This window comes from Triplophysa dalaica, chromosome 1 (assembly GCF_015846415.1).
Source record: "Triplophysa dalaica isolate WHDGS20190420 chromosome 1, ASM1584641v1, whole genome shotgun sequence".
In the NCBI taxonomy this organism is placed as follows: Eukaryota; Metazoa; Chordata; class Actinopteri; order Cypriniformes; family Nemacheilidae; genus Triplophysa; species Triplophysa dalaica.
This window is the reverse complement of record NC_079542.1, coordinates 8,123,152-8,150,480: the sequence shown is the minus strand read 5'-3', so window position 1 is coordinate 8,150,480 and position 27,329 is coordinate 8,123,152. Positions and strand designations below refer to the sequence as shown.

The window sequence follows — 27,329 nt, the reverse complement described above, 5'->3', positions numbered from 1 at the left end:
TAGAGAATGTCAGTAAAATGTTTTTTTTTTACTTTTTACTGTTGCTGTCACATAAGCATAGAACAATGAATGTGCCAAGCCATCAGAACTGAACTAAACCCGAAAACCATGGATGAAAAAACATTCGTATTGAACCGTGGGTGAGCTGTATTGTTGCATCCCTAGTGTTTTCAATTTTGAGCTTAATTTATTTACATTTTCATCACACTTTTTAACAGGTTGAAAGACCTGGATGTATGAACATCATACATTATTCACGTTACATTCATTGCATCTTTCTGTAGTCTCAAAGGGCTTTTGTTACATGTCATGGGGCTGGGGAGAAACTCTTGGACACACTTAGATGCTGCCTGCCAGGGTTAAATATCTTTATTTAAATGCCTGCATTGAATTTATCCTCACTTGAAACCTCATGTAGTTATTGAAGATATATTAATTGTTTCTCTTTCCTTACATCCAGTTTTACAACCTGTTATTTGTCCAAAATACTTCGTAAAATTCTTAAATTGACCACCAGCTTTGATTTCTGTTTTACGATTTATCTGAACTAAACTAAAACATCATGAACAAAACAAAGAAGGCTCTCCCTTTGGCCAGGCAACATTATAGGATGGGGATGGAAAAACATCTGCCCAGTTACTTTGTAGAATAATGAAGACCTTTTTGTTAATTTCATGTTTGCAATTTTCTAATCAAGGGAATTTGTGACTGTCTGAATCTCCAAATCTTAATACAGTTGGAAGATTTTTAATATAAAATTTGAAAGTCGCTGGTCAGACCCAGTTGCACAGCATTTCATCCCATAAGCTGCCCTGTCGAGTGCCATCAGAAACATTGCTTTGTGCAGTGAGTGCTTGCGTTTACCATATTGCTGCTGTGTGTGTGTGTGTGTGTCCAGCTGACAGAAAGATGGGGATCAGCCTTCTGCATTCCAAACAAAGACTTACTGTGTGAAATGGCCACATGGAACACTCTTACTGTTCACATAGGCCAAGTTTCTTTTTGACCCTGTTTGAAGTCTAGCAGACCATCACCACCTAAAAAGAGGCAAGAGTGTGTGACTCACACTTCTTGAAACTTGCAAAGCACACATCATGTAACCATTAGGAAATTATTGGCAGATCCAGCTTCATTTACTTATTTTATGTTTTTTATTTAAGATCGGGTAACATGCCATTTCATGCATTCGTCTTTACACTGTTAGACGTGCTGGCTTGTCACGCTTTACATGGTCAACTTGTTAAAAAAGGAGTTGGATGTATGACATAGTATTTCTGTGCTTGATACACTCCCCAGGCACTCCATCTTGTTTCGGAAAGTTTTTTATTAGTCTGAATCCCCGTTCCTATTCCTTTTATTATGCAATTCTCCTGGAAAAGCATGCTCATCGCAAGGCGAAAGAAATAGCCTGCCTACGCGGCAACCAACGAGAGTTGGGAAGACCCGCTTATCGAGATAGCGATAGTGAGAGAAGCTGAGGTGTGTTTGTTTGTTCACGGCATTTCAGTGATGGATGTTGTATAAACGGTAGATTTTAAGCTGGATTTGGAGATAGTTTGAAATTTTATAGATGGCGAGGTCCCAGTGCTAAAAGACGGCGGACATAAACAGCAAGCGGTAAGTCAAACTAAGTCATATGTCTGTGTTGTGTTGGCAATCACATGTACGTGCATAATGTAAACAACGCAAAGGGATTATTGAGGTAAAGTATTGTGTGCTCGTGCTGTAGTTATGTCCCGCCTGCCTCCAGCAGGTCGTCTTTTTAGTACAGCTGTATCTCTCTATTATAAATTAGATTAAACTAAATTCTCCTCGAAGATACAACGTTTGCAATACTACTGTATAGGTACTCAAGATTAATGTAAGATGGGCACCCGAACATTAATATGCAGTTAAGGACTCTATCTTTGCAGGATTCTCCTTAAATACATGTACATACATACAATACATTTTGTGGAATAAATCTCCTGTTGTCTCCATATAGAACAAGTGCAAGAATTAAATGTTCATAATCGTATTATATCATATTATATTTTATTTATAATAATAACTTATGAAGTGATGATCGTTCCGTCACTACCAAAAAGAGCTTTGACTGTTAGCATCCTTCTCTTTCACGTCTGATTTATTGTCTTGTCTGGTTCCACTGTAGAAGCCGATTTTCGTTCTCTCTCATAATGTCTCCTAATCCTGTGTCACGGAATTGTGGGAAAGCTGGTGGCACAAAATCCGCCTTTCTTTCTTCCCACCGGGCCAGACATGAAAAACCCTCTTGAACACAATGCTATCCCTTGCTCAAAACATTTTCTATCATTCATAATTTTCTCGAGTGCATGCTCGCACATCTAAACTCATAGCTTTTTTGTCCGACAAACTGTGGCTCGCGGCTGAGGTAAGGCGCAGACGTGTCTCTCTGCCACTCAGCAGGATAGTTCCAGCGCTTGTTAGTGTCGAGGCTGAGTTGAGATCCGTGCTGTCCAGAGTTCTGTATGTTGTTATAGCGAAGGGAGGGTCATTACCGAGGATGTTTCAGACAGCTTGCTTTCCCTCCGACTACTAAAATACAAGCTTTCCTCGGCTCAGCGTGCACAGACAGTCTTTACACTACAAAACCAACAGATCTCACAGTCACTGCCACAAGATATCTAGGCATCAGTTTTTTAATATCTTTATTCGTTCACTCAATATTTGCTTTGCATGAAAAGGCGATGATAACTATTATACTCATAACCACGGAAATCGATGATGTCCATCGATTTCATCATTGTTTCAACAGCCATGAGCATTCACTGTGGACGTGTAGACGCACAGATCCTGTTGCGCTGTTTTATGAAGTTATCCACTTGTCTGAGCTTGTATTTATGCTGATGAATTAAAGATTTTTATCTGTGTTTTTTTGCCGTTTAGTTTCCCTGGCAACCGTTTAATTCAAACCACATTCACACTCTTCTGTGATACAGCGTGCCATTGTTTCCAATGGTTTATTGACTTGTTTATTTATTTACCTTTTTATTTTTCATTTATGGGGTGACAATGAACAGAAAGGTAATTAGTTTATTTCCTGTACATATAATGAATGTAAATGGCATTTAAAATGAGATGATATTTTATTGATTGTTTTGATGTTTGCAATAAAAAGGCAGTTAAAGCTACAGTTTAAAAACCGCCTCTAGACGGCGCACGATCAAAACAACAACAATGCCTTAGCTTGATGACGCTGTTAAGGAGCGTGGAATGATGGGATCTGTTGTCTTCAACTCAACCGCTGATGAAAAATCATGTTAGCGGATGACGTAAAGTTTTATAAATGTTGCGATCAATTGTGGTCCATACATAAGTGATTATACTAGGGCTGCAACTAACGATTATTTTAATAATCGATTAATCTGTAAATATTTTTTCCGATTAATCGACGAATCGGATATAGACAAAAATCAGGAACAGCATTCATTTCCCACCCTTTATTCAAAAACAGAACTAAAATCTTTAGAAAGTGCACAAACATGTTGCTCCTTGAACATCCCTGAACTGTTATAATAATAATAAAATCAAATAAAAATGGACTAACACAAAAAACATACACATGTATGATTTACATCTGCCAAATATATAGACTTTTTCTAAATAAAGTGCCACCTGAGCTGCCAGAACAATAAATAATTTTTTAAAAACTAAAGAACAATACAAATCAGAAAATGTAACAGGATTTGTTTGAATGTAAGAACTTGTTCTCTACACTACACTGCAGACGCACACACTCGCAGATGCACACACACACACACACACACACACTCTCTCTCTCAAATTCACTTGAAGCTTATTTATTAAATTATAACCATCATTGTAGTAAGTGCAAGCTTCATTTATACACCACATTTAAACACAGCTTAAGATGACCAAGTGCTATGAAAGAACTTTAAAATTAAATTAAAAGGTACAACACACACAAATAGTGTGCCCTGCGATGGGTTGGCACTCCATCCAGGGTGTATCCTGCCTTGATGCCCGATGACTCCTGAGATAGGCGCAGGCTCCCCGTGACCCAAGTAGTTCGGATAAGCGGTAGAAAATGAAATGGAACACACTGTAACAAACACAACTTTTTTCAGAAGGGTTTAATTACTATCACGGGAAACGTTTGACCAAATTGTTGCCTTTTACTTGTTGGTCTTACAATAATATCAAACATCAACAAGGTTATTGACATTTAAATACCCAAACAAACATAGTCCCATGAATGAAAGTTCTTCAATTGAAACGTTGGATGTAGCTTCCAGTAAATAAATCCACAGGCAAGTAAAAGGAAAGGAAAAAATAATCAAAGTACTCATCAGTAGGTCGTCTCAGTCCTTTTCTGATGAGATATGGAACACAGGTAACAAAAATCCAAATGAAGACAAAAATAGTTCCAATGTCCCCAAAGGTGAAAATGTAGAATCCACTGGGTTACGGCCATTCAAAACCAAGTTATTCCCCAGCTCATGATCCTCAGAAGTGCGCCAATTGATCCAGAGCTGATGCTCCCCAAAACATGCCACCTCACCAAACAAGAAGACCCTCCTCCCCAAAATGGCCGCCTTACCCCTCTTATGGGCAGGCCTGATATAATAAAAGTCCTTGGCAGCCCACAAAAGTCTTCATATTTTATCTTGCCCACAATGCCAAAAAGAATGTTTAACAGCCAACATATCTTGTTAATGAAAATAATTAACAAACATTTTAGCTTGTGAGACAATCATATATAATTAATCTTTCACAACTTTACCCATATTAATTACTCTCCTGGAGGCTTTGCTGGGACAGTGTCACAGAGTCCCCCCCCCTTGCCGGAGGTTAATCCTTCCCCAAAGTATTGTTTAAGGTTCACAACATTTACATTGTCCACCTTTTCCCCCGAACCCCATTCAACAAGATAGTTCACTGGCCCTAATTTCTTCTTTACCTTCACAGGTCCCTCCCATTTAGGGGCTAGTTTAGATGAAAAGTAAGCATCGGCCTTTGACACAGGATGAGCACGGACCCAAACCAGGTCTCCCATTTGGAACTGAACAAACTTCCGCCTGGCGTTGTAATACCTGGCCTGTTTGGAGTGCGCACTTCTCATAGCCGTAAGAACATCCTGCTTAAGTTGCTGTTGTCGTTCTACAAGGGAATATCCTGAATGCTCTGGGTTTGGCGGATGAGCAACAAGTCGTTCGAGGGGACCTTTCAACTGTCTGCCCAGTGCTAGTTCGGCAGGAGAGTGTCCTGTAGTTTCGCTGAAGGCAGTGTTAATAGCGAAACGAAACTCAGCGAGCCACCTATCCCAGTCGCGATGGCTTCCACCTACAAAGGATGCGATCATGGTCTTAACGGTTCTGTTGAATCGCTCTGTGAGATTTGTTTGAGGGTGATAGCTGGTGGTGAGCTTCCTTGTTATTCCCCATCTCTTACATAGATCCTCCATCAGTTGGCTTAGAAACTGAGGTCCACGGTCAGACAGTAAAAACTTTGGAACTCCCCACCTTGTTAGCACCTCTTCTTGCAAAATCTTGCAGATTCGGTGAGTCTTGCTGTCTCTGATAGGGAAGAGCTCTACCCATTTGGTAAAATAGTCGACCACTACCAGAAGATACACATTCCTTTTTTTGCTTTTAGGAAGGGGCCCCATAAGGTCCACTCCTAACATGTAGCCAGGCTCCTCTACTTCTGTGGATTGGAGGAAGCCAAAGGGCTTGGTGTTACCAGGTTTATATTTCTGGCAGACCGTGCATTCCTTCACGTGCTTCCATACGTCTTTGCGAACCTCGGGCCACCAGGCAACTTCTAAGATTTTCCGAAGAGTCTTCATTCGCCCAAGATGTGCCCCCAGGGGGCTGTTGTGAAAATAATCCAAAAAGGTTGCGACTAGACTCTCGGGCACTACAAGCTGGTATTTTATGCCGGCAGCACAGGGTGACACTCTGTACAACACTCCATGCTGGTCTTCCCATCTGATGCGGTCACCCTCATCTGTGATTCCAATTTTCCCCTTCAATTCACTCACCCCAACATCCAAAGCTTGAGCTTTTAGTATTTCTGCAATAGTTGATGGAATATCCAAATTCCAATGTGAGGATTGGTTGCCCCCAAACACTGCTAAGGAGACATTGCAACTCTGAGCTCTAGACAAGGCATCAGGCACTACATTCATCCTTCCCTTGCGGTACTGTACCTGGAAATGAAAACGCTGAAGCCTCAAGGTCCATCTCGTCAGCCGAGACGTAGTTTTAGGAGAGTTAAAAGCCCAGGTCAAAGCAGCATGGTCTGTACACACCACAAAGGGAACTCCTTCCAGGTAGTGATGCCACTTTTCGACAGCCCATATCACTGCAAGACATTCTTTTTCTGAGGTTGAATAATTCACCTCTGCTCCTCTCAGACCCCTCGAGGCATATGCAATCACGTTTTCCTCTCCTTTGATGTTCTGAGTTAGAACTGCCCCCAGGCCAAATGAACTAGCATCTGTCTGGACCTGGAATGGTTGCGACAGGTCAGGTTGATCTAATACAGGGGCGTGTTGCAAAGCATATTTGAGATTCTCAAAGCTTAACTGGGTTTCGTCAGTCCATGCCCACTTCACACCTTTCCGCTTGAGTTGATTCAATGGGACAGCCAGTTCAGCAACGTGGGGAATAAATTTGTGGTACCACCCAACTAACCCCAAGAATCTCTGAAGTTCCAACAGGTTTTGCGGGATTGGGTACTCACTGATGGCAGCGACCTTGTCAGAGTCAACTTTTACTCCCTGCTCAGACACCACATGTCCCAAAAACTTAAGCTCTGCTTTCATGAAGTGGCATTTCTTAAGATTTAAGGTAAGATTTGCCTCCTTCAGTTTTTGGAAGATAGCTTCAAGATCCTTTAAGTGTTGCTGCTTACTTGGGGAATAGACAATTATGTCATCTATGTAGACGAAGCATACATTTCCTCTAAGTTTACCCAACACTCTCTCCATCAACCTCTGGAACGTAGCCCCTGCATTTTTTAGCCCGAAGGGCATGGTCAGGAAATTAAACAACCCAAAGGGGGTTATGAAAGCTGTCTTCTCCCTGCTGCTTTCTTCCATTTCGACCTGCCAATATCCCGATTTTAAGTCAAGTGTACTAAAATAACTGGCACCATGTAATGACTCTAGTATTTCATGGATGAGCGGCATCGGGTAAGCATCTTGGGGGGTTTTGGAGTTAAGACGGCGATATTTAAATGTCAATAACCTTGTTGATGTTTGATATTATTGTAAGACCAACAAGTAAAAGGCAACAATCTGTAACAAACACAACTTTTTTCAGAAGGGTTTAATTACTATCACGGGAAACGTTTGACCAAATTGTTGCCTTTTACTTGTTGGTCTTACAATAATATCAAACATCAACAAGGTTATTGACATTTAAATACCCAAACAAACATAGTCCCATGAATGAAAGTTCTTCAATTGAAACGTTGGATGTAGCTTCCAGTAAATAAATCCACAGGCAAGTAAAAGGAAAGGAAAAAATAATCAAAGTACTCATCAGTAGGTCGTCTCAGTCCTTTTCTGATGAGATATGGAACACAGGTAACAAAAATCCAAATGAAGACAAAAATAGTTCCAATGTCCCCAAAGGTGAAAATGTAGAATCCACTGGGTTACGGCCATTCAAAACCAAGTTATTCCCCAGCTCATGATCCTCAGAAGTGCGCCAATTGATCCAGAGCTGATGCTCCCCAAAACATGCCACCTCACCAAACAAGAAGACCCTCCTCCCCAAAATGGCCGCCTTACCCCTCTTATGGGCAGGCCTGATATAATAAAAGTCCTTGGCAGCCCACAAAAGTCTTCATATTTTATCTTGCCCACAATGCCAAAAAGAATGTTTAACAGCCAACATATCTTGTTAATGAAAATAATTAACAAACATTTTAGCTTGTGAGACAATCATATATAATTAATCTTTCACAACTTTACCCATATTAATTACTCTCCTGGAGGCTTTGCTGGGACAGTGTCACAACACACAAATATATTTTCAATATTAACCTATATTATAGGTTAATATTCTAATTTAGTAGTTTTGTCCTGTTGTCAGTCCAAATATAAAAAAAAAATCTTGTATCAAGGAACATTTAAGACACTTGAAAAAGCATAAGAAATGATTTCTTGTTTTCTGAAAAAAGACCTCAAATTAAGTGATGGTTTGCTTAAAACAAGCAAAATTATCTGCCAATGGGGTAGGAAAAATAATCTTAATGAGATATAATTTCAAACAGAAGTTTTAAGCATCACTTAATTTTCTTACATTTACATTTAGTCATTTGGCAGACGCTTTTATCCAAAGCGATTTACAGTCATCATGGATCATTGCCGTGGTGCTCCTGTGCCATGCCATGTCTCTGATGCATATTTTGTACTTAACGCACTTTTTCTGTTTTATTTAGTGTGAAATGCACTCATGTATCTTTCCTCCGCTCGTTTTTTTTTGCTCCGAGAGAAACCGAGTGTGTTCACTCCGCTCAGATCTGCTCCACGCTCAAATAAAGTTTTTTTTTTTAATAATCAAACGTCTCCGCGTCGCGCGACACAACGAATCGATTATGAAATTCGTTGACAACTTTTTTAGTAATCGATTTTCATCGATTTTCATCGATTTTATCGATTCGTTGTTGCAGCCCTAGATTATACACCACCTCCGCATTTGTCCACAACACTGTTGTCATGCATTTTCTACGCCAGTTAAGGCAGTAACAAAGGGTAACGCGGATATGACGCCATTGACAAACTGCACAGCCCCATCTCACTGTTAAGAATGGCGATTTTCTCACGATTTACAAGTAGTTGGAAACATTTGATATTGTAAGTACTCCGCTGATAAAATCTACAACACTAGCCTAGTGGGTTTTGGATATTTTACTGCAAAATTGTTACAAACTGCACCTTTAAAAAGTGCACTGGAAACTAGGGCTGGGCGATGTGACGATGTTATCATACATGGCCGATGTCTCGCAATTATCCAGATGTCGATTACCACCGACAGATACCAGACGATAAGGGATATTAATGGAAAATACGCGTTATAAGATTATCATGGGATGTAGGGTTTAGCATGAACGTTAATATTCATATTCCCAGGTAGTCCGTAACAGTGACAGAATTTTGGAAACGCTGTTTTGTTCGGTCAGTTGAACGTGCTGCTGTTTTCTACCGGTCACTGCACAGATAGACCAAGAGAAAGACGAAATTTGACTGAGACCAAGAGAAAGACGAAATTTGACTGCATTAAAGCTTTATGGTTTATCTACGCGCTTTACCTGATGAACGCAGTCACTACAACACTGGTTTGTGCATGTGGCATGCCTGTGTGTGTGTACGCGTGCCTTCGTGCATGTCTGTTTGGCTCTTGGCAGGTCCGGAACGGATTCCTTCCCAGTCCGTATCCGCAGATTAATTGTCTGCGCAACGTTGCATGAAATCAAATTCACCCATTATTATCGGGTATCACAATGATTTTAAAGTAGATTATTGATGATTTTTTTTCTAAACGCATTGCTGTGCCCTACTGGAAACAGAAGAAGTCATTTTACCAGTGTAGTGCAATAAAAGCAGGTGATATTAGAAACCAGGTTCACTAGATCCTCTAGAAAATACAGAGATTTCCCATTAAATGCTTTCCTGTCTTTGTGTCGGTTCACATGATGCTTGTTTGTTGTCTACACTTCACCCTACTCTCCCACTATTCGTGCAACCGGATATTATAATGTCCAACTGGACGAGGTCCATTCTTCTGTTATTTCTCTCCTGTTTCAGTCCTCCACTTCCTCCTAACCTGAGCGTGCCAGAGCGCGCCAACTGAGATGCATGTGGGTATAGCCTGGCATAGTTCTCGAAGCCCAGCCTTCAAACCTGCCAGTGGGGATGCCACACATCTCTCTCTCCCAACCTCCTGTTTCTTTTCCTGTATATTTGCCAGTTTCGTTTGCACTGCGATAAGTGTTTAAACAGAACTCAAAAGCTTAGGCTTCAAAGCCGCCCACTACGCAAACCGTTTGTCCTTCCCATTGATGTTTACTAACGCATGCTAAAAAGGAGCAGGCTGGTGCATTAATGGCCTTTCTACATGTTGCCTTCTTGTTGGATTGCCATTTGATGCGTGTTTCCTATGAAAACCAGTCCAGTAGACCTGAATTTTGTGATAGGAACCAGACCACCTAATGTACCGTATCACTCCGTCAGCACAAAGCGGAGCTATTGTACTTTAATGGCACAGCGCGATCGTGTTTGTGGACATCTTTGGCACTGTGTCCTGTCGATAGCTAAAGGCTTTTATTACGTGTGCTTGTGTGGTACAGAATTTATCTTTCTTCGGGCAGATTGAAACCTTAAAAACACAGACATGGGGGTCATATGGTGACAGAGGATCCGTTTAAGCCCTTCTCTGTCATTCGTCGTACAAGTCTTCAGGTTTTTGAAAAAGGACTTAGTAAATGTTATATCACAAATGACCTTTGTTCTGTGACTGAATGTGAAGAGTTATATATTTGAATGTCTTACAATGAAAACAGCAGGAAATAGCATAACCAAGACCTCAAAAAGCCCTGTTGATTTAGATCAGCGCAAGGAGTGAAACCAAACCAAATGTCATGCCTGCATACAAATTCACATGGAGTGTATTTGAAAGTTGTGCTCCGGTTGTAAGTGATTGGTGAATTAGCTGGGCTGCTGGTTAACGTTGCCAGGGTGATGTCAGGCAAGCCGGTGTTTATGGGTAGAGGGATTTGAAGTAGGATTACTGCTCATTTGTGCTCTGGCTTTGCCTCCCTCGCAGTTACCACTAAATGAAAACTGGCAGCCACAATCATTGGCTTAAATATCCCACTAATCCTCCATATATTATTCATGTTACTTCCACCTTCAAAATACACCTAGATTCTTGGGCGGATAAGGACTTTCCTCAAATTTATGGGGCAACTTTAATGCTAAGGATTATATGTCATAATTATTGATTGGTATCTTGAAACACAGTCGTTGTAAGCACGATTACTAATTCGAAGCATGCCAGCTGGGTTCAGGATAAAATAGCAAATATTTGGTATTTTAAAGGCCACAATTCAGCATCCTCTAAATGCATCTCAATGTCTTTCTCTTTGATGAAATGTTCTCTAAAGGCTGGTTGGAAAGTACATTTTGTGCTGTTTATGCAGGCTAATTTTAATGGTAGTTGTTTGGCTTCGAGATGGTTCTCTTTGTACGCTGCTCAACGCAGCCTAATTCGCTTCCAAAAATATGGGCAGATTTTTCAACGAGAGGCACGACAAAACCCACTGTCTTCATGAGTGTTCTGTTGATAGATGTGACTGCACATGTGCTCTCACCGAGTACAGAAAAAAATGGGCATTCGTTTTTTGTTTTTTCTCCAACTTGCCATTGATAAAAAATTATGCCATTTTTAAATTCAATGTTAGTCAATAGATAATAGTCATTAAGGGCATCATAGGTATGTTCATAACTCAAAGGAGACCCAATCTTCATACTCATTCTCCAAAAATATGTCAACTTAAGTTGCTTTGTAAGACATCTTTTTTAATATTAAAATAAGGGACATATATTGAGGCATATGTCCTCTGTCCATGGGTCTAATCCTTTGCGTTAGGCAAAATGAAAACCATGATAGCAGATGAAGAAAAACTGGCCAAAACTGGTGTCCAACTTTGTTCAATTGACATCTTCCCTCTTTGTCGGTATGATGCATTTAATGTTTGCTGTTACCTTGGTGTGTTTGGAGTATAATTCAATCACCTTTATAAATTATAGTCAATAAATGTTTTATTTCATTTGAGCTATTTTTTTAAAACCAATATCCCCAGATCTGCTTTTTTCCAACAAATAAAAGTAAAACACCTAGTTTTGGTGGCATAATCTAACTAGTGGGGGCTTATTTATTCTACAAATATTCCCCCCTGGACATTACTTTTGGTCCGTGCTAAAATATGCATACATTTAATTAAATAATTAGTAAAATAAGTTTGTTTTGCTTAATATTTGTTGCCCTAGAAAACATTGTCAGGCACTTCCTACTGGAGGTTTTGGAACAAAGCTGCAGAGCTCTGTGCATTACAAAAGGTTAAAACATGGGATGGCACAGGAAAAATGCTGACAGCTTTGTTGTGGTGCCAGCCTGGTGCTCTCACCCACGCTGCAACCAAGAGGAGCTTAGACTTCCCTCTGCCACCTCAGCACTTCCGTTCCTATCCAAAAAATGCTGGCACGGCCCTTTTGACCACCCAATAGACCATAACTTACAACGGGCCAAAATGTTTCTTTAATTTCTTTTTTAAGCACACATGAAAGCACCAGTAAGAAAAGGTAACCGGGTAACCAGTAAGAAAAGGGATAAACCATATTTTATTCCAAAGATCTTAAGAGATTCAGTTTCTCAACTTTAGACTTGGCCTTTAGTGAAGATGTTTCACGTGGCTTTAAAACAAATCAAAAACACTAAAGATGCTTCTCCAGTTACAAGAGAACGTTTTTTAGAAGTGAACTTTATATGTTGGCTCGAATAACATCTCTAACCTCGGGACACCTTTGATAAATTAAAGAACTGCTGCAAGATGCCATACAAACAAGTGCAATAAATATTCCAGTCCATTATGCTGAGAGTGCACATTTATCTGTACGTGCTGCCTGGAGGTCTAGCTCATGTCACAGGGTTCCCTGATAATAATTTCACAGTGAAATTCCAATTGTTTATGATCAAGATGATTTAAAATGTAGTTAATAAGGGTTACCACAGGTCAGGGAGGTGGACATTGTGGTCATGTATTTGCAGGGTTTGGTAAATAGATGGCTACGGTAGCCTACAACTGTTGCTCACATGGTTTATTATAACATTATAATCAATTTTTTCCCTGCAGAATGTAATCCTGCATGTAATTCCTCTGGATCCTGAAAATAAGTGTGCAATTAGGAAGGGGAACATCTACATAGAATAAGCTAAAAATTGCTTCCAGCTCGCTTTAGCTCATTTGTGTGACAGGTTCTTGAGCATTTTTAAGTCAAAGTGAAATAAAAAGTGACCATGTATGATTTCTAAATGCTGCTCCTGGTTTCATTGCGTTTGATTTTTTTGAAGGAGGCATGAATTAAAATCACGATACCTTGAAAACAAGGTACAGGTCGAAACTGAATTTGTAGAGAGTTTAAAATGAAAAAGCAGTGCTGTGCCTTCAATATGGGATCCAATAGGAATGGCGCAGCAATCTTATGTGAGTAAAAAAAAAATGTACTATGCATCACTATTGCTTTGTTAGAAATGGCTTGATGTGCCCTCAGCACGAGATTAGTATTACATGGGGACCTCTAGTCATTTGTATTAGTTGTATAGGTTTTCTGTTGTATATCGTTTGTTTATCATGGAAACTCTTGTAACATTTGAGACCCGCGATTGCGGTGATCTTTTGTCCGGTTCAGGATAATTTTTTCTTAAATGCTGTCATATATCATTAAACACAATACAAGTATAGGTTTACAAACTTTACTCAAAGCCTTTTCATCACATCAGGGAAATAAGTCAGTGAATTTGAGTAAAATCATCCCGTGCGAATGCGTCACATGAAATACTGATGTTGGAAGGTCATTTATAAATCACAGGAGGTCTCCAGTTTTGAAAAATGTGAATGGTGCTAATATGTAACCTAACGTTAGGTCTCTAACCAAATTCACAGAAGCCTCCAACTATGCAAACTGCTATCCAATCAAAGCAGTGGGCGTTTAATTCCAACTGTCTTCAATGCGGCACGCCCATTATAACAGAGCGGTTGCAGAGCTGGCCTCAAAACCTGGGTAGAAAATAGCCTATTTTCTTGTTGATTTTGATGTTTTTGGATGTTACAACCAGGCAAACATCATAAGTAGACCTCATATAACAGTATAAAACAATAAACAAGCACAGTTCATCAGATCTTTAAATTATCAGTGTTTTGTGTCATTGAATCTGGCACTTGTGCAAAAGTTATCTTTAACTGTTTTTCATTCTAGTTTGTCGTTTTCAACATTTGACACTTGCCATTCAGAGACATTAAAAAAGAAAGCGTTGTTAATGGTTCTGGGTGTTAGATGAACTGTATGCCAGAAGTATTTATTGTGTAAGAATACAGTTCTGTTTACTTGGAAAAAATGAAGGATAGTACGGACACTGTACGTGTTTACCCCTGCTGTAACTACTTAGTGACTTTACTGTCTGCATTGATAATGTGATCAAAGTCATTGTCATATAATACAAAGATAATAAATATGCTTTTTCCCCAATTTCTTTAGCAGACTGCATTTAAAACAGACGCACAGCTGGGGCAGTGAAGTGTGATGTTTACTTTCATGTTTTCACACACATGTAGTCTTTGCAAACTTGAGTTCAAAGTAAACCATGTGATCACTCAACCCATTATAATTGACAATCAGCAGTCTGAATCATGTTTGGGTTAATGGATCTTTTAGATTAAAAGATTTTTAAAAAATTCATTTGAAATGCATGATGAATGTGTTTAGCAGTTTATTTAACAGCTCTCTTGACATCACTGAGAATTAATTCTTGCTGCAGAAAAGCAACTACGCTTTGTTTCCAAATAAAAGTTAGCAGTTTGTTTTGGAGGAAAGAGAAGATGGGTTACCTAAAATAGACTATGGGAATGTCCCAAATGAGCTATATGCATATATTATTGGAAAATACTGATAATGGTTTAGTTCAGCATAGTTAGTTTTAAAGATCAGTGCATGAAATTTAGCAGCATATTGTGGTAAGGTTGCAACCAACGGCTCAATCCACCCATCTGACAGAGAAAAAAGATGTCGTCATGTTTTAACTTCTTTGCTAAAGGAGACAAATTCTTTACAAAGCACGCTCTGCAGAGCAGTTGTAGAAACAACATGGTGAACTCCATGCAAGTGGACCCGCGGGGTGTGTAAATAGCTCATTCTCAGGTAATAAAAAAAACGAACGCTTCATTTTGTAAGGTCTTTATACACCTCTGAACACATAGTTATGTATATTATTTTGCAAAAAAAAAAATTCAGACAGCACCTTGCACTAAGACCCGTTCTTCATCAGCTTTATGTGACGTTTTACAAAACAGCATTGCATTATTTCATGTTCTCACCTCGCTCAAAGTTTTTACAGGCAGCAGAAAGTACACACAGTGGAGTGCTATGTGATAGTAAAGGTTGTTTAAGAACCGGTCTGGTCACAACGCAGTGAGTGTTCTGTTTGTGTTATTACATGTTGAGAGAGTTTCCCTTGAAAAAAAACTGTCCGAGATGAACAGAAATGGATTTCAGCCATCAGTGCCAACTTCCACAGCCTGTTTGTGAGCTCTGCATTTAATTCGCATGCTTGTACCTGTCACAAGGGGACGAGTACAGTTCTGTATACACCTTTATGAAGTGTTATGCATCCAGAACAGCCCTTGTTTCCTAGCCTTGTTCACAGCCCAATGTGGAATACTCATGCAATATAATCCTGACAACAGAAGGTATGAAGTCACTGTGGTATTTAGACAGCAGCTTCAGTAATCTTGTGACATGAGACTGACCCATGACGCTTACAAACACATCACTGAGTGCTTTGTATTCATTTGCTTGTTTCCTTGTTGAGAGGATATTTAGAATTTATTGTAACAGATTATTTATGCATCATTTGGGAAGTTTACAATCGTTCTTTGTGTCTTTTAGTTCCTAGGAAAGTTGTTAGTTTGAAGGTCCAGTGTGTAATGTTTTTGAGGATCTATTGACAGACATGCAATATAATATACTTCACTTCATAGGCGTAGAAAGACCTTACATAATGAAGCGTTATGTTTTTATTACCTTAGAATGAGCTATTTCTATCTACATACATTGTCAGTCCCCTTGCATGGAATTCGCCATGTTGTTTCTACAGTAGCGCTTAAGGGACATTCTCCTCTATAAAGCCCATTTAATAAATATTTTATCTTTTTTGGCAAAGAATTAAAAACATGATGACATATTTGTCATGTGTCAGTTGCCGTAGTGTTTCGAAAAGGAGGGGTGAAGTGAGCCATTGAAAATTGAAAAATATATGTATTTTTGTTTTGCTGTCTAGTAAATCTAAACTTTACTAGAAATATTTTCATTCTTAAAAAAAGGTTCATTGTTTGTTCATTGTTTTCTTTTACATTACTTTATAATTTAAGGATCATGGGTAATTCCTGGCATCCATGGGAACAGCAACTCGCAATTGGATGATTTTTATATGCATGGGATTGCCCTGCCTTTAAAATGTACTCCAAACACAAAGTGTGTTATTTTACTGAAGGAAAAAGTTCCCCATTCATTGTAAGTGTGATCACTTTTTCCACGTCCTCTTACAGATGTTTCAAAGTTCAGGAATGGGAACAGTGAATATAATGTTACTTAAAATACCACTAAACTACATTCATGAATGTGCACTTTTGTCCATGTCCATCACTTGAACACCCAATACTTTCAATAATGAGGGTTGATGTTGAATAGCCTTCAGGTTCTGATCCTGATCTGGACCTTTTTGAGCTTGAAATTTTATTTGGCTGAAGATCAAGTTTGAAAACGATAAAAACTCGCTGACTAATGCTTCAGAGACCTTAGAAATCTCTTGGTCGGGTTGTGTATTTTATAGTTGACAACCTGTTGAAGCACTTCATCAATTTCTCATCATGGAGATAATATTCAGAAGATGAGGACATTCATTTACATTTATTAATTTGACAAATGCTTTTATCTAAAGCGACTTACAAGTAGGAAACATCTTGTCAACACGTTAAACAGTACTGTTTGTTTTCAAGGCCATGCTAGGATTAAATGTGGAGTTATCAAGGGAGAGAATGAACAACAAGGTTTTTTAGACACAAGATATAGAGAGTTATTGGTTAGTCAAATAAATGCAGAACACGTATGTTTTGAGCTGTTTTTTGAAAGTTGTGATCGAGTTATTGCATCTTTTTTGAGCATTTCAAATTGGTTGCGCAAATGTCTCAAATTGTAACTGCGTACAATTTGGTCTGTTGATCCCGTTACTTTGCATTTACCAAGCTATTTTGCAGCAATTTGGTATGAAGAAAAAGATGATAATTGGAGAAGAAATGTATCTTTTATGACACCATCTTAGCATAGCCTATATATTGGTATTCATAGACATACACACATTTTACTATAAAATCTGAGGTTGACGAAGGATTTGTGATTCCGGAGGAAAGTTTTTGGGAAGGTATGTTTTACCTGCAAATTACTCTGTATTTACTTACAGTATATATTTACGGATGTTTCATGAATGAGGCCGAGTGTCTTTTTTGTACTTATTTATGTGGTGTATTGGCTGTATGTAGACAGAAGGCAAAGAGTCAGATGTCAAGCCAATGGAGGAGGTTTAACTTATGTTTGTATTCTCTTGTGTGTCACTAATACAATAACTGCTTCCAGGCCACTTAATGATGTTTTGCAAATTATCATCTGTTCAAGTACCTGCTTGCACTTTTTAGATGGCAAATATATATTTGTGTATTGTTGTATAATTGTCTGTATGATTTTTACAGGAGCCTTCATTTTGTCACATTGAAATAAATATAATTATTATTTATTATAATTTTATTGTATAATAATTGTATTAAATAAATTATTTTCTTGTTGAATATTGTTGTATGTTCATTTTATTAAATAAACAATTTGTTGAATGGGACATGAGTCCTTTAGTTCGGTCGCATTTAACCTTATGGTATGCTGACATCTAGCGGTTGAGATTGGTACCGCAGTCTAAATTCTAAATATTGGAGAGACAAGTTTAGCCAAGTAATGGCTCTTTTCGGTTTCTTAAGATTGTTATCAGAAATAATCTACAGGCACTCTATTGTTTGTGAATGTGTACCAGATGTTCAGTTGGGGTCACAAGTGCGCATGTGCAGGAACGTTTGTTTATGTTGTTAAGATGAAACCGTCTAAATATGACCAATAATTAGAATTGATATTCTATACTTGAACTATACTTAAATTGAAAATAAATAAAAATCTGTGAACAGATGCATATTACATTACATTACAGTTGTAATGTTGTAACAGTTTTGGTGACCGTTTCAAATTCAATCCAAGCAATATGCTTATAATCTCTCTTTCTTTACTTCCAGCTGTCCCATTTCCCCCCAGCCACCGGCTGACCGTCAAGGAGGTATTTGACAGCGAAGGCAAACCTAAAGTAGACGTGTTGAAGTCTCACCTCACCAAAGAAGGCCGTGTGGAGGAAAGCGTGGCGCTGCGATTAATAGGCGACGGAGCTGCCATCCTCCGTTCTGAGAAGAACCTCCTGGACATAGAGGCCCCTGTCACAGGTGAGTGTTCTCATTAGGGATTGAGTAAGAAAGGGGTTTGACTGGAAAACACCACTCTGTTTTTTTGTGCACTTCTTGCTTTAGCTTAGGGCTCTTCCACTACAATCATATATCACTGTATATAGATCTGAGAGCATTGCATTAATATTTAAAGGGATAACTTTTTCTGTAATTACTTATTTCCCCTTATCTTGTTCAAAATCTATTTGACTTTGTTTTGCAACACAAAAAGAGATATTTTGAGAAATGTCTCGGTGGGTTTGTGTCCGTACAATGGAAGTCAATGGGGGCCAATGTTGTTTGGTTACCAGCGTATCTTCTTTTGTTTTGTGCAGAACAAAGAATGTCTTACCTGAGGGTGAGTAAAAAAAATAATTTGGGTGAACTATCCCTTTAAGATCATTGGTTCTCAACCATTGGAAGTGGACTATTGGAACCACAAGATCCTTTTAAATGACCAAAAAATGCATAGTAGTCATAATGTTGCTGTTACAACATCTAATAAGACAAAAAATGTAAAATGCTAGTGAAATTTCTCTGGCATTCACTCACATTTGTTTCATCGAAGTGTAGAGGTCTTCTCGGTCTTATTTTCCATCCCACCACTGTGAGTTTTCTTCTCCACCCACCCACTCTCGCAGAATTTTACTCCTAAGGGTTTCTTCAAATCTGTTTTCTCACAGACTAGTCTTTGCTCACTCCCGACTCAAATTCAGAAATTTGGTCCCGTGTGCACTGTACTGCAGACCTGTGCTGTGCAACATGCCACCCTTGCAAACAAACCACACATTTTACATTTATGCATTTGTCAGACGCTTTTATCCAAAGCGACTTACATTGCAATGCCTTATACATTTATACATAGGTATGTGCAATCCTCTGGGATCGAACCCACGACCTTGCGTTGTTGACGCAATGCTCTTACCACTGCGCTACAGGAAAGCTTTTGAATTCGTCCCTTTACCAACTATTGTTTTTTATTTGAATAACTTACAGTTATTAAAACGTCTGGAATTACGGAATTGTTGTGAATAAGTATGTGGAAGGGAAAAGTGAAAGCAACGACTTTATTTTGCTTGTATTAGAAACGCCAAAGTAAATGTCTTAACAGGAGAGACCCTAATAGTCTGTTGCAAGCTGCTAGACCGATTCATTTGAATCAATAAGCACTTTTCCACCATTGCATCAAACCGTTCTAAGCACGGTCTGGAACAGATACAGTTATGTTTCCAAGTGAGCCTGGTTCAACACGACACGATTACAAACCGTTCTCGACTTAGAATTCTCGGTTGCTGAATCGTGCTAATAGAATGCGTGCAGAGACGTTATAGCTCAGTCTCTTGTGTTACCAAGGCAGCGTGTGACACATTTGTAATTACAATCAAGAGATTTCCATTATCAGCCCTGCGGTGGAAAATTAATCCATTTGCATACCGGCTGGCCACGAAACGGCACGGACTGGAACAATTAAGCAATGACAACGATTTGGCGCGATGGTCAAAAAGCGCTCTGTGTTTTACTATTGGAACTAAGAATTAATTCCTAAAATGGCTTATTCACCTGAAATATGATCTTGCGTTTGTTAATAAGCTAAAATGTTTTACCTTTATGTTTTTCCCAATCCAAATCATTGAAACATTCTGACATAAAGAAGCCATCCACACAGCTTAGCTGTATATGTAAAGATTTACATTACATCGGTGTTTCGTCCAGACGAATCCAGCAATTTTGGAGCGCAATTTTTTTAAACCGAGTCCCAGCCTCGGGGCCAGATTTTCCAATGGGCATGATGGGCACAGGCCCAGGGGCCCATACACTTGGGGCACAAGCAAGGGGGAGAAAAATTCACATAATGATGTTTTCCCTATATTCATTCTGCCGTGTGACTCTCTTGCCCGCACACACGCAAGTGCGCGCACAAAACAGTGTTTCTAACGTAGGCAAGTCTGTCTCTTGATTTAGTAACTTTTATGACTTTAATCAAGGGAAGCACAAAGCTTTCATTATGTGCGAAAATGTTATGTCCCGCAAGCGCAAGGTTTCTCTTTCCCAGCGCAGGGATTGTATCAGTGAGCGGCAGGAAGAAGCAGCACATTCGACAGGTGACTCATGGATGAAATGAGTACAAAACAACAGTTGTTTCCAACAACCTGTCACTGTTATCGACTGTTTGAATATAAAAACCTAAACACATTTCAAATATGCACATGGTTACAGAGGCTGTGTTAAAGAATATCAAATAAATTGCTTTTTGTGATGATTTGTTATAAATCAGAACTGACAATAGAAACTGAAAATATGTAAATGAGAACGGCTTCAATGTTGTAAATATAATCTATAGGCTGAATTAGAATACCGTCATGGTTATTTAAAATCTCAAAGGTAAGAGGTTTTTTTACATGTATTTGGTGGTGTTTCTTCCTCAATAATGAATTTTATATTGATATAATGTTGATTAGGTCTAACTGTCTTACTTTACCGATTTTTAGAGTACTTATACATACATTTGCAAAATGGTTACTTGCACAGACTCGTAACATATAGGCTCAAGAATTATCCACAAATAAAGTTTAACAATGAACAAATTACTCTTATAGTGTTATCATTGACAAAGTCTTTTATTCTTAGAAAAATTAAGATGTTTAACAAAATATTTGAGAATTTCACTCAAGGATATTCTTAAGAATGTGTAATTTATAATATAAAATAATTTCTCTTAAGAACAGTGTTGTGTACACGGCGTGTTTGTGTGTGAATTATGGAAGATTCTGATAGAACTGAATTATTGGTAGAGGTGAGAAAGTGTGTGTCTTGATATTGTTGTTGCTGGTCCAGGAATGCATTGTTGCAATCATGTGGTGTAAAACCTGTATGATGGAGGATGTGTACAGGTGGTGATATTGTCCTTCAGGTTATGATCATAGATTGTAACTTGTCAATTTAATCCTGTATAAAATGAGTTTCCTACACTATATGCTAATTCAAAACTTTATTATGCGCATGTGTGTAGGGGTGAAGTTCACTGAATTCTTAATCCGGGCCTGGTCAGACTGGTTAAATCTGAAAATGCTACCCTTGCGTTTTCGTTAGGGCTGTGTATTGGCAAGTGCCTCTCGATTTGATACATATCACGATAGATGGGTCACAATACAATATATTGCTATGTACTTCGATACGATACACATTTGCGATATATTACAATACTTTAAATAGAAAATGTAAAAAGTAGAGATAGAAATACAACGTTTCTGTAAGGATAAGTCTAAAAAAAAACATCCCTCACCTATGCAGTGTGGCCATTATGTGCTATGTATGGACCTTAAAAACAGAGGTTTGGGTTCCCAAACTGTGGATTGCGCCCCTCAAGTGGGTAGCACAGGGGAATAAGGTGGGTCTCGTAAGTCACATGGCTGTTGTGCTGCATTACAGTTAAAACAATGAACATCGGTAGTTTAAACCCCTGGTTCAACTGTGCTGAAAATTCGCCGGTGTCATATCTGTTAAAGCACAACAAATGTCATTGTGACTTTTTCAAATAAACTTGTCATCTAATGCACTGCATTAGCCAAGAGACTTACAGCCTTATGCTTACAAACAACATTTATTTTATATAACTCATTACTCCATGACTTATTTTTGAGACCAAAGCACACTCACACATTTGCTCTGGAAGCTCGAAGCGTTCTTATATTTTTCGGCTTACTTACTTTTGGCCATATGCATATGACAACAGCCAATATGTATATTTTCTGAAATGTTGATGTTAGTACCCCAATGCGCAAACTTTATATTCTACTCAGTTGTTAGTGTATCTCTGTGGCAAAAGTACAGCGCCACATACTGATTTGGCATGTTTACTACATCATTTTGAGTCGGTTTCAGTGGTTTCATGTGTACGCACATATTTCTTTAGACGACACCGTGAAAAGGAAAATAAAGATCGGATAGGAAAAGCTCTGGATTTGTCTGGATGTGGCGCAAGTGGACGAGCCATCAATCTGGGTGTCAAAACTGGGCCTGTGTGTGTGATTCTGTCATAAATTGGATGGCGATACAGTGCCCTGATTTGATGTATTTGTATTGTGTCTTTAGAGCAGACAGAGCTTATTCCTTCTTGCAATTCTATTTCTCAAAAACGTCACATTAATGAATAGCTCCAGACACTTTTGCTCTCTCGCCACAGTGTCCCTTATGCTTCATGACTCCACTCCATTCTGATGACTTCATTAACACAGAGAGAAAAAAAAGACAAACCTTTGATAACAACGGCAACAATTATATTCATAAACCCTTATCGCCAGCAGCGAGAAAATTGCTTCCAGATTCATTTTTTTTCATTATTATTTAGTTTTTTTCCCTGTAAGCTTTATTTTTGGCCTCGTTGTTATAACACCCCCATTCTCTCTCATTACTGCTGTCCACTGCGTTGCGTATGAGAGCACGTTGTTGGCTCTTGACCTCTAATCTGCAGTAAATTAACTTCAGGGCTTCATGGAGCTGCTGGACTTTATTCTCAGTACATCTGGAGGTTTAGATCAGTTTAATCTTGATTAGAGCAATCATGATCTCTTATGACTTCAGTCAATTCAGATTGGTGCCATCTGCATTACACAGTAGGAAAATCATCCCGTAAGACTAAGATTTACATTTACTTGTGATGCACAGACTTGTATTGGAAAGATGCTTTAGATAGGAGTTCCGGTCCTGGAAACATCTTGGAAATTGTGAAAATCTTGGACATAGTGAATATCTTTTTTCTTGGATGTTTCCTTTATAAAAATAAATGACTGGAATGGTTACGGAAATTCATTTGTCAATTAAAAATGTGGTTGCTATCATTTCTTATCATTTGTCTTCTCTTAGTTTAATACCATAACCATTGTTCTCTCCTACTTCTCTCCTTTAATTAAAGTCTGGGACATCAAAGGCACTTGTTCTTACCCATATGCAGATTGAAATTCCCTACAATTTGAAAGGCACATAGAAATGCCCTGAATTACTACATTTAAGGTTTAGCTATTTGGATTGCGATGTGTTGAGAAATGCTGTTAGTCATTAAAAGAGTTCAAGTGTAATAATATCAAGTTCAAGTTCAAATAATGTATCTTATCAAAGCTAATATTAGAGATGATAGGGGCCAGGAAATGCATCTAAATGCAAGTTACGATTCATTCAAGCTTTGATTAGAATATATGTTTGCATAATATAATAATGTGCGTGTAAGCAAACATGTATTCTTGATTAGTTGTCTTGAGTCTTGCCACTTAATATACTTTTGTATCATATTGTAAATTACTCTGATAAAACAGAATCTGCCTGGAATATATATATATATAAGTTTTTAGTACTTTAACATTCAATGTAATATATGTATATATTACATTTATCTCTGCATTTACGCCAGAGATGAAATGCGTCTGTGAACTATGAAAAACTTTAACATATAAGGTCATATCTTTGAGCAGTTGTACACATCACATTCATGGTTTGGAAACAAAGAGAAGAAAAAGAATGTGATCAGGACATTATGCCATAAAATCATTCATGCCTTGGCAGATGCTTTCACCCAAAGTTAATCAGCATTCAAGCTACTGTAAAAATAAATGTTTATTTTTATAATTATTCATTATGAAATTTATAGGGATATAAATTGTAGGAAATTGTAAGCTTTCTTTACTGATTTCTAAACTGTCTAAATTTTAAGCAACTAAATGTTGACGCATTCTATATCATGTTAGGTCTGTCAAAAATTGTATGGCAAGTTTAAAAAATGAGAGTGTCTATGAGTGGTTTGACGCAAGACTTTGGGAGTTAGGGTTGACGAAAACTGAAAAAAAAATGCTAACATATTGCGTAAAGCCATTTTTGACACATTAATCTTAGGGTTTATTATTTTTTAGTACATTAAAGTAAAAAAATGACTCATCTCCTGATTTCCCCAGGTAAAGAAAATCCTTGACTGCAGTGAGTGATGCTCTGCAAAGCGTGTTATCCACAGTAATGGTGATCAGCTGGGCATAAATAAAGGATAGAGTCAATTTGTATTTGTAGTTTTCATAAATTCAATATAGAATTGAATAGATATAATGTTGAATATATAACATTTCGGGATATTGTGACTTTTTTTTAACAAATGAAGGTTAATGTGCCAAAAATAGAACCAGGAGGCAATTTCAGTCTGTCTCACAGTGCAGAAAAACATAACTCATCATTATCAAAATGACCCCAGTAAGCAACACAGGTGTGGAAAGAGACATGAGAATATTCTATCTATATTATGAGGATGGTTTGGTTTTCATTTGCAATGTTTGCAAGACATATGCACAAAAAATTGTTGTGGTCATCACTATTTCGTTTTTGAAATAAATATTTAGAATGTTCTTTCCAAATCATACTTTGTTTAATTGGGGCAAAAAGAAAATCACCTATTCGTGCAAAATATTTTTTTATGATATAAAATATATAAGCAAAAATTCTGATATATAAATGTCATATTTGGATAAAAGCGTCTGCTAAATGACTAAATGTAAATATTGTTACAAACCCCGATAAAGTCTAGGGGTATACGAGGTTGTAACAAAAGTTGTTAGAGTGACGGTCACTTCAATCCCCTGATCCAGAAAGCACCAAACACAAGATTGTGCAAAATAATGTTTTTATTTTACAACCAAAAGGGATTAACCAAAGGAAATATTTCTTCAGGAGAGGGCAAAAGAAATAAACAACATAAACTAAACTCTCTCCTTAACTAACAAAAAGAGTTCAAAGAAAATGGCACCCTCCCCCTTCCACTTCCTAAAATAATAACAGATAAAGTATTTTACATAAGATTTAAGAATAAACAAAAAGAATCAAAATCATTAAAGGTCAATTACACTTGAAGATGGTACGCTCTTAGTAGAAAGAGATATTACACACATGGTCACAAACAAACTCCACCAGAGACAACAATTCAGTTTTTTCCGTCAGCACTCCAGCAATGCTTCTCCTCCACTTTTATACTCTTTGGATAACACAGCATTCGCACTGCAGATCTACAATGAGCATCAGCTGGTGCTCAATCAACAGTCCCCAACTGAAAGAAAGAGAGAGAACAAGAAAAAGAACAGCAACACAACATATCCACTAAGGGAAACACTTCAGAAAAAAGATACATTTACATAAACTACATGTCCACAGGACGTAACAATATCAATATATATCTCAGTGTACGTAGATGCATTGTTAAAATATGCAGAAATTTAGATACCAGTAGGTATTGCATCCACCCCATATGTAACCCAAATAAAACTTTTTATAATCAGCACTGTTAGAAGAGCACGATGGAGAGTTACAACAGTGACATGCTGAGAGATGTGGTTAGAGCTGTCAATCACAGGCTTTAATAACAGCTTTCGCTGACCTGCGTTCTGTTGGATTCGACTTTGCATAACAACCGAATGACTGATCTGTAAAAAGAAATAACCCAGATTTAAACCTGGAAGTGTTCATTAAGGCAACATGACTATGTTATGTATAGAAAGCTTGATAATCTACTGGTTCGGCTAACATGCTCATAGACTGTAAACACTACTATTAAGAATACTACGACTATAAACACCAGCTGTATGCGCGCATATGCATGTGTGATCCCTTTAAAATGGCGTGAGCAATGAGATGATGACTTAGAAAACTGTATATGAAAACAGAAGGAATTGGTCAATGACGTGCAAGGTTTATCCAAAGCACTTCTCCAGATCCAGCTATCCATCTACTGACCCAATGGAATGTTCAGCTCCAGTATGTCTAGTCTTTCAAGTGCCTTCACTCGACCTGACTTTTATGTCTGGGTTCCTTAAATGATATTATCTTCTTGATATTAAGTTAAACTACTCAATCCTTGGATCTTAACTGGAGCCGCTAAATGGGCCTTGTTAAATGATGTCTGCTGTAATTAATGATGTGTTCTGAGCAGAAATAGATAGATGTTAGTTCTGGTAGCGGCTAGGAGAAAAGCCCAGGGGCTGAAACCGAGGCTGCTTTGACACATGCTTCATTTTGTTGTTTTTCCCGAGAATTCAAGAATTCGATACCAGTTTAATAACTCGCACAACGGCCATATGGAAATCTGAATTTCTAATGTGTGCCATTATAATGAAAGTTCTAGTATTACACTAAATACAATTATTTTCACTTTCAACGTGCAGGTACAAAATAGATTTGCCTAATTAATGTGTTGTAAAAGCAACATGAGTTCCCATAACCTTTCCAACACGCGTTTTGTAGCCCAACTTCCCAGAAGCCCCCGTGATTATATTGTAGGTTTTCCAGCTAATGGCTGATATATGCAGGCTATTATATCATTTTTTTTGGGGGGGGGTCATGAGAGAATCTGACATGATAACCTTTGAGATCACAGCAATTTGACTTTCCTGTATGGAAGAAGTTCAAGTTTAAACATCATGTGGAGCTGCAAAACCTTGGGAAAATATATTAAGATGGAAAATGGCTTTAATGCTTCTTTTCTTCCTTTGTTTCTTTTACCCGTTGTCGAAAAAGATGAAGTAATAGATTTTTATAGTGACCACTTGAGGGGAAAGCCATAATCGACACTTGTGAAAAGCAGAAGAGAAAACATCAAAGTGCTCTTTGAGGATTTTGGTGTTGGGGAAATTAATGTCACATAATAGCATAAAATGTATGTGCCATACTTAAGTGGACTGATAATCAGTCATTTTATTCATACAATTATCAAGTGTAAGCACCTGGAGCAAAACCATACATCAGCAATTACATATGCAACCCACAGACTAATGTAGCTTAACCACAGCACGGCCAAAACAGCATCTACATTTATTATACATTGTTGTTATATTATGAGCATGCATTAAACGCCTTTATACACAAGAGAGATTTAAAATGGAAAATTAGCATGAAAACAGAGGTATTGAATATTCGTGCATAAATGTGTTATGTTATGCTTTTTTATG

General features: G+C 38.1%; 1 protein-coding gene across 2 annotated transcripts in view; it reads left to right on the top strand.

Annotated features, from left to right (window-relative positions):
- LOC130426938 (protein phosphatase 3 catalytic subunit alpha) overlaps positions 1–27,329 on the top strand; it is a 79,825-nt gene that overhangs the window by 21,478 nt on the left and 31,018 nt on the right. For both annotated transcript variants that reach the window (XM_056753963.1, XM_056753956.1), the window contains exon 2: positions 18,160–18,360. In XM_056753963.1, coding sequence (XP_056609941.1) covers positions 18,160–18,360 — 201 coding nt within the window. The remainder of the gene's footprint in view (positions 1–18,159; positions 18,361–27,329) is intronic.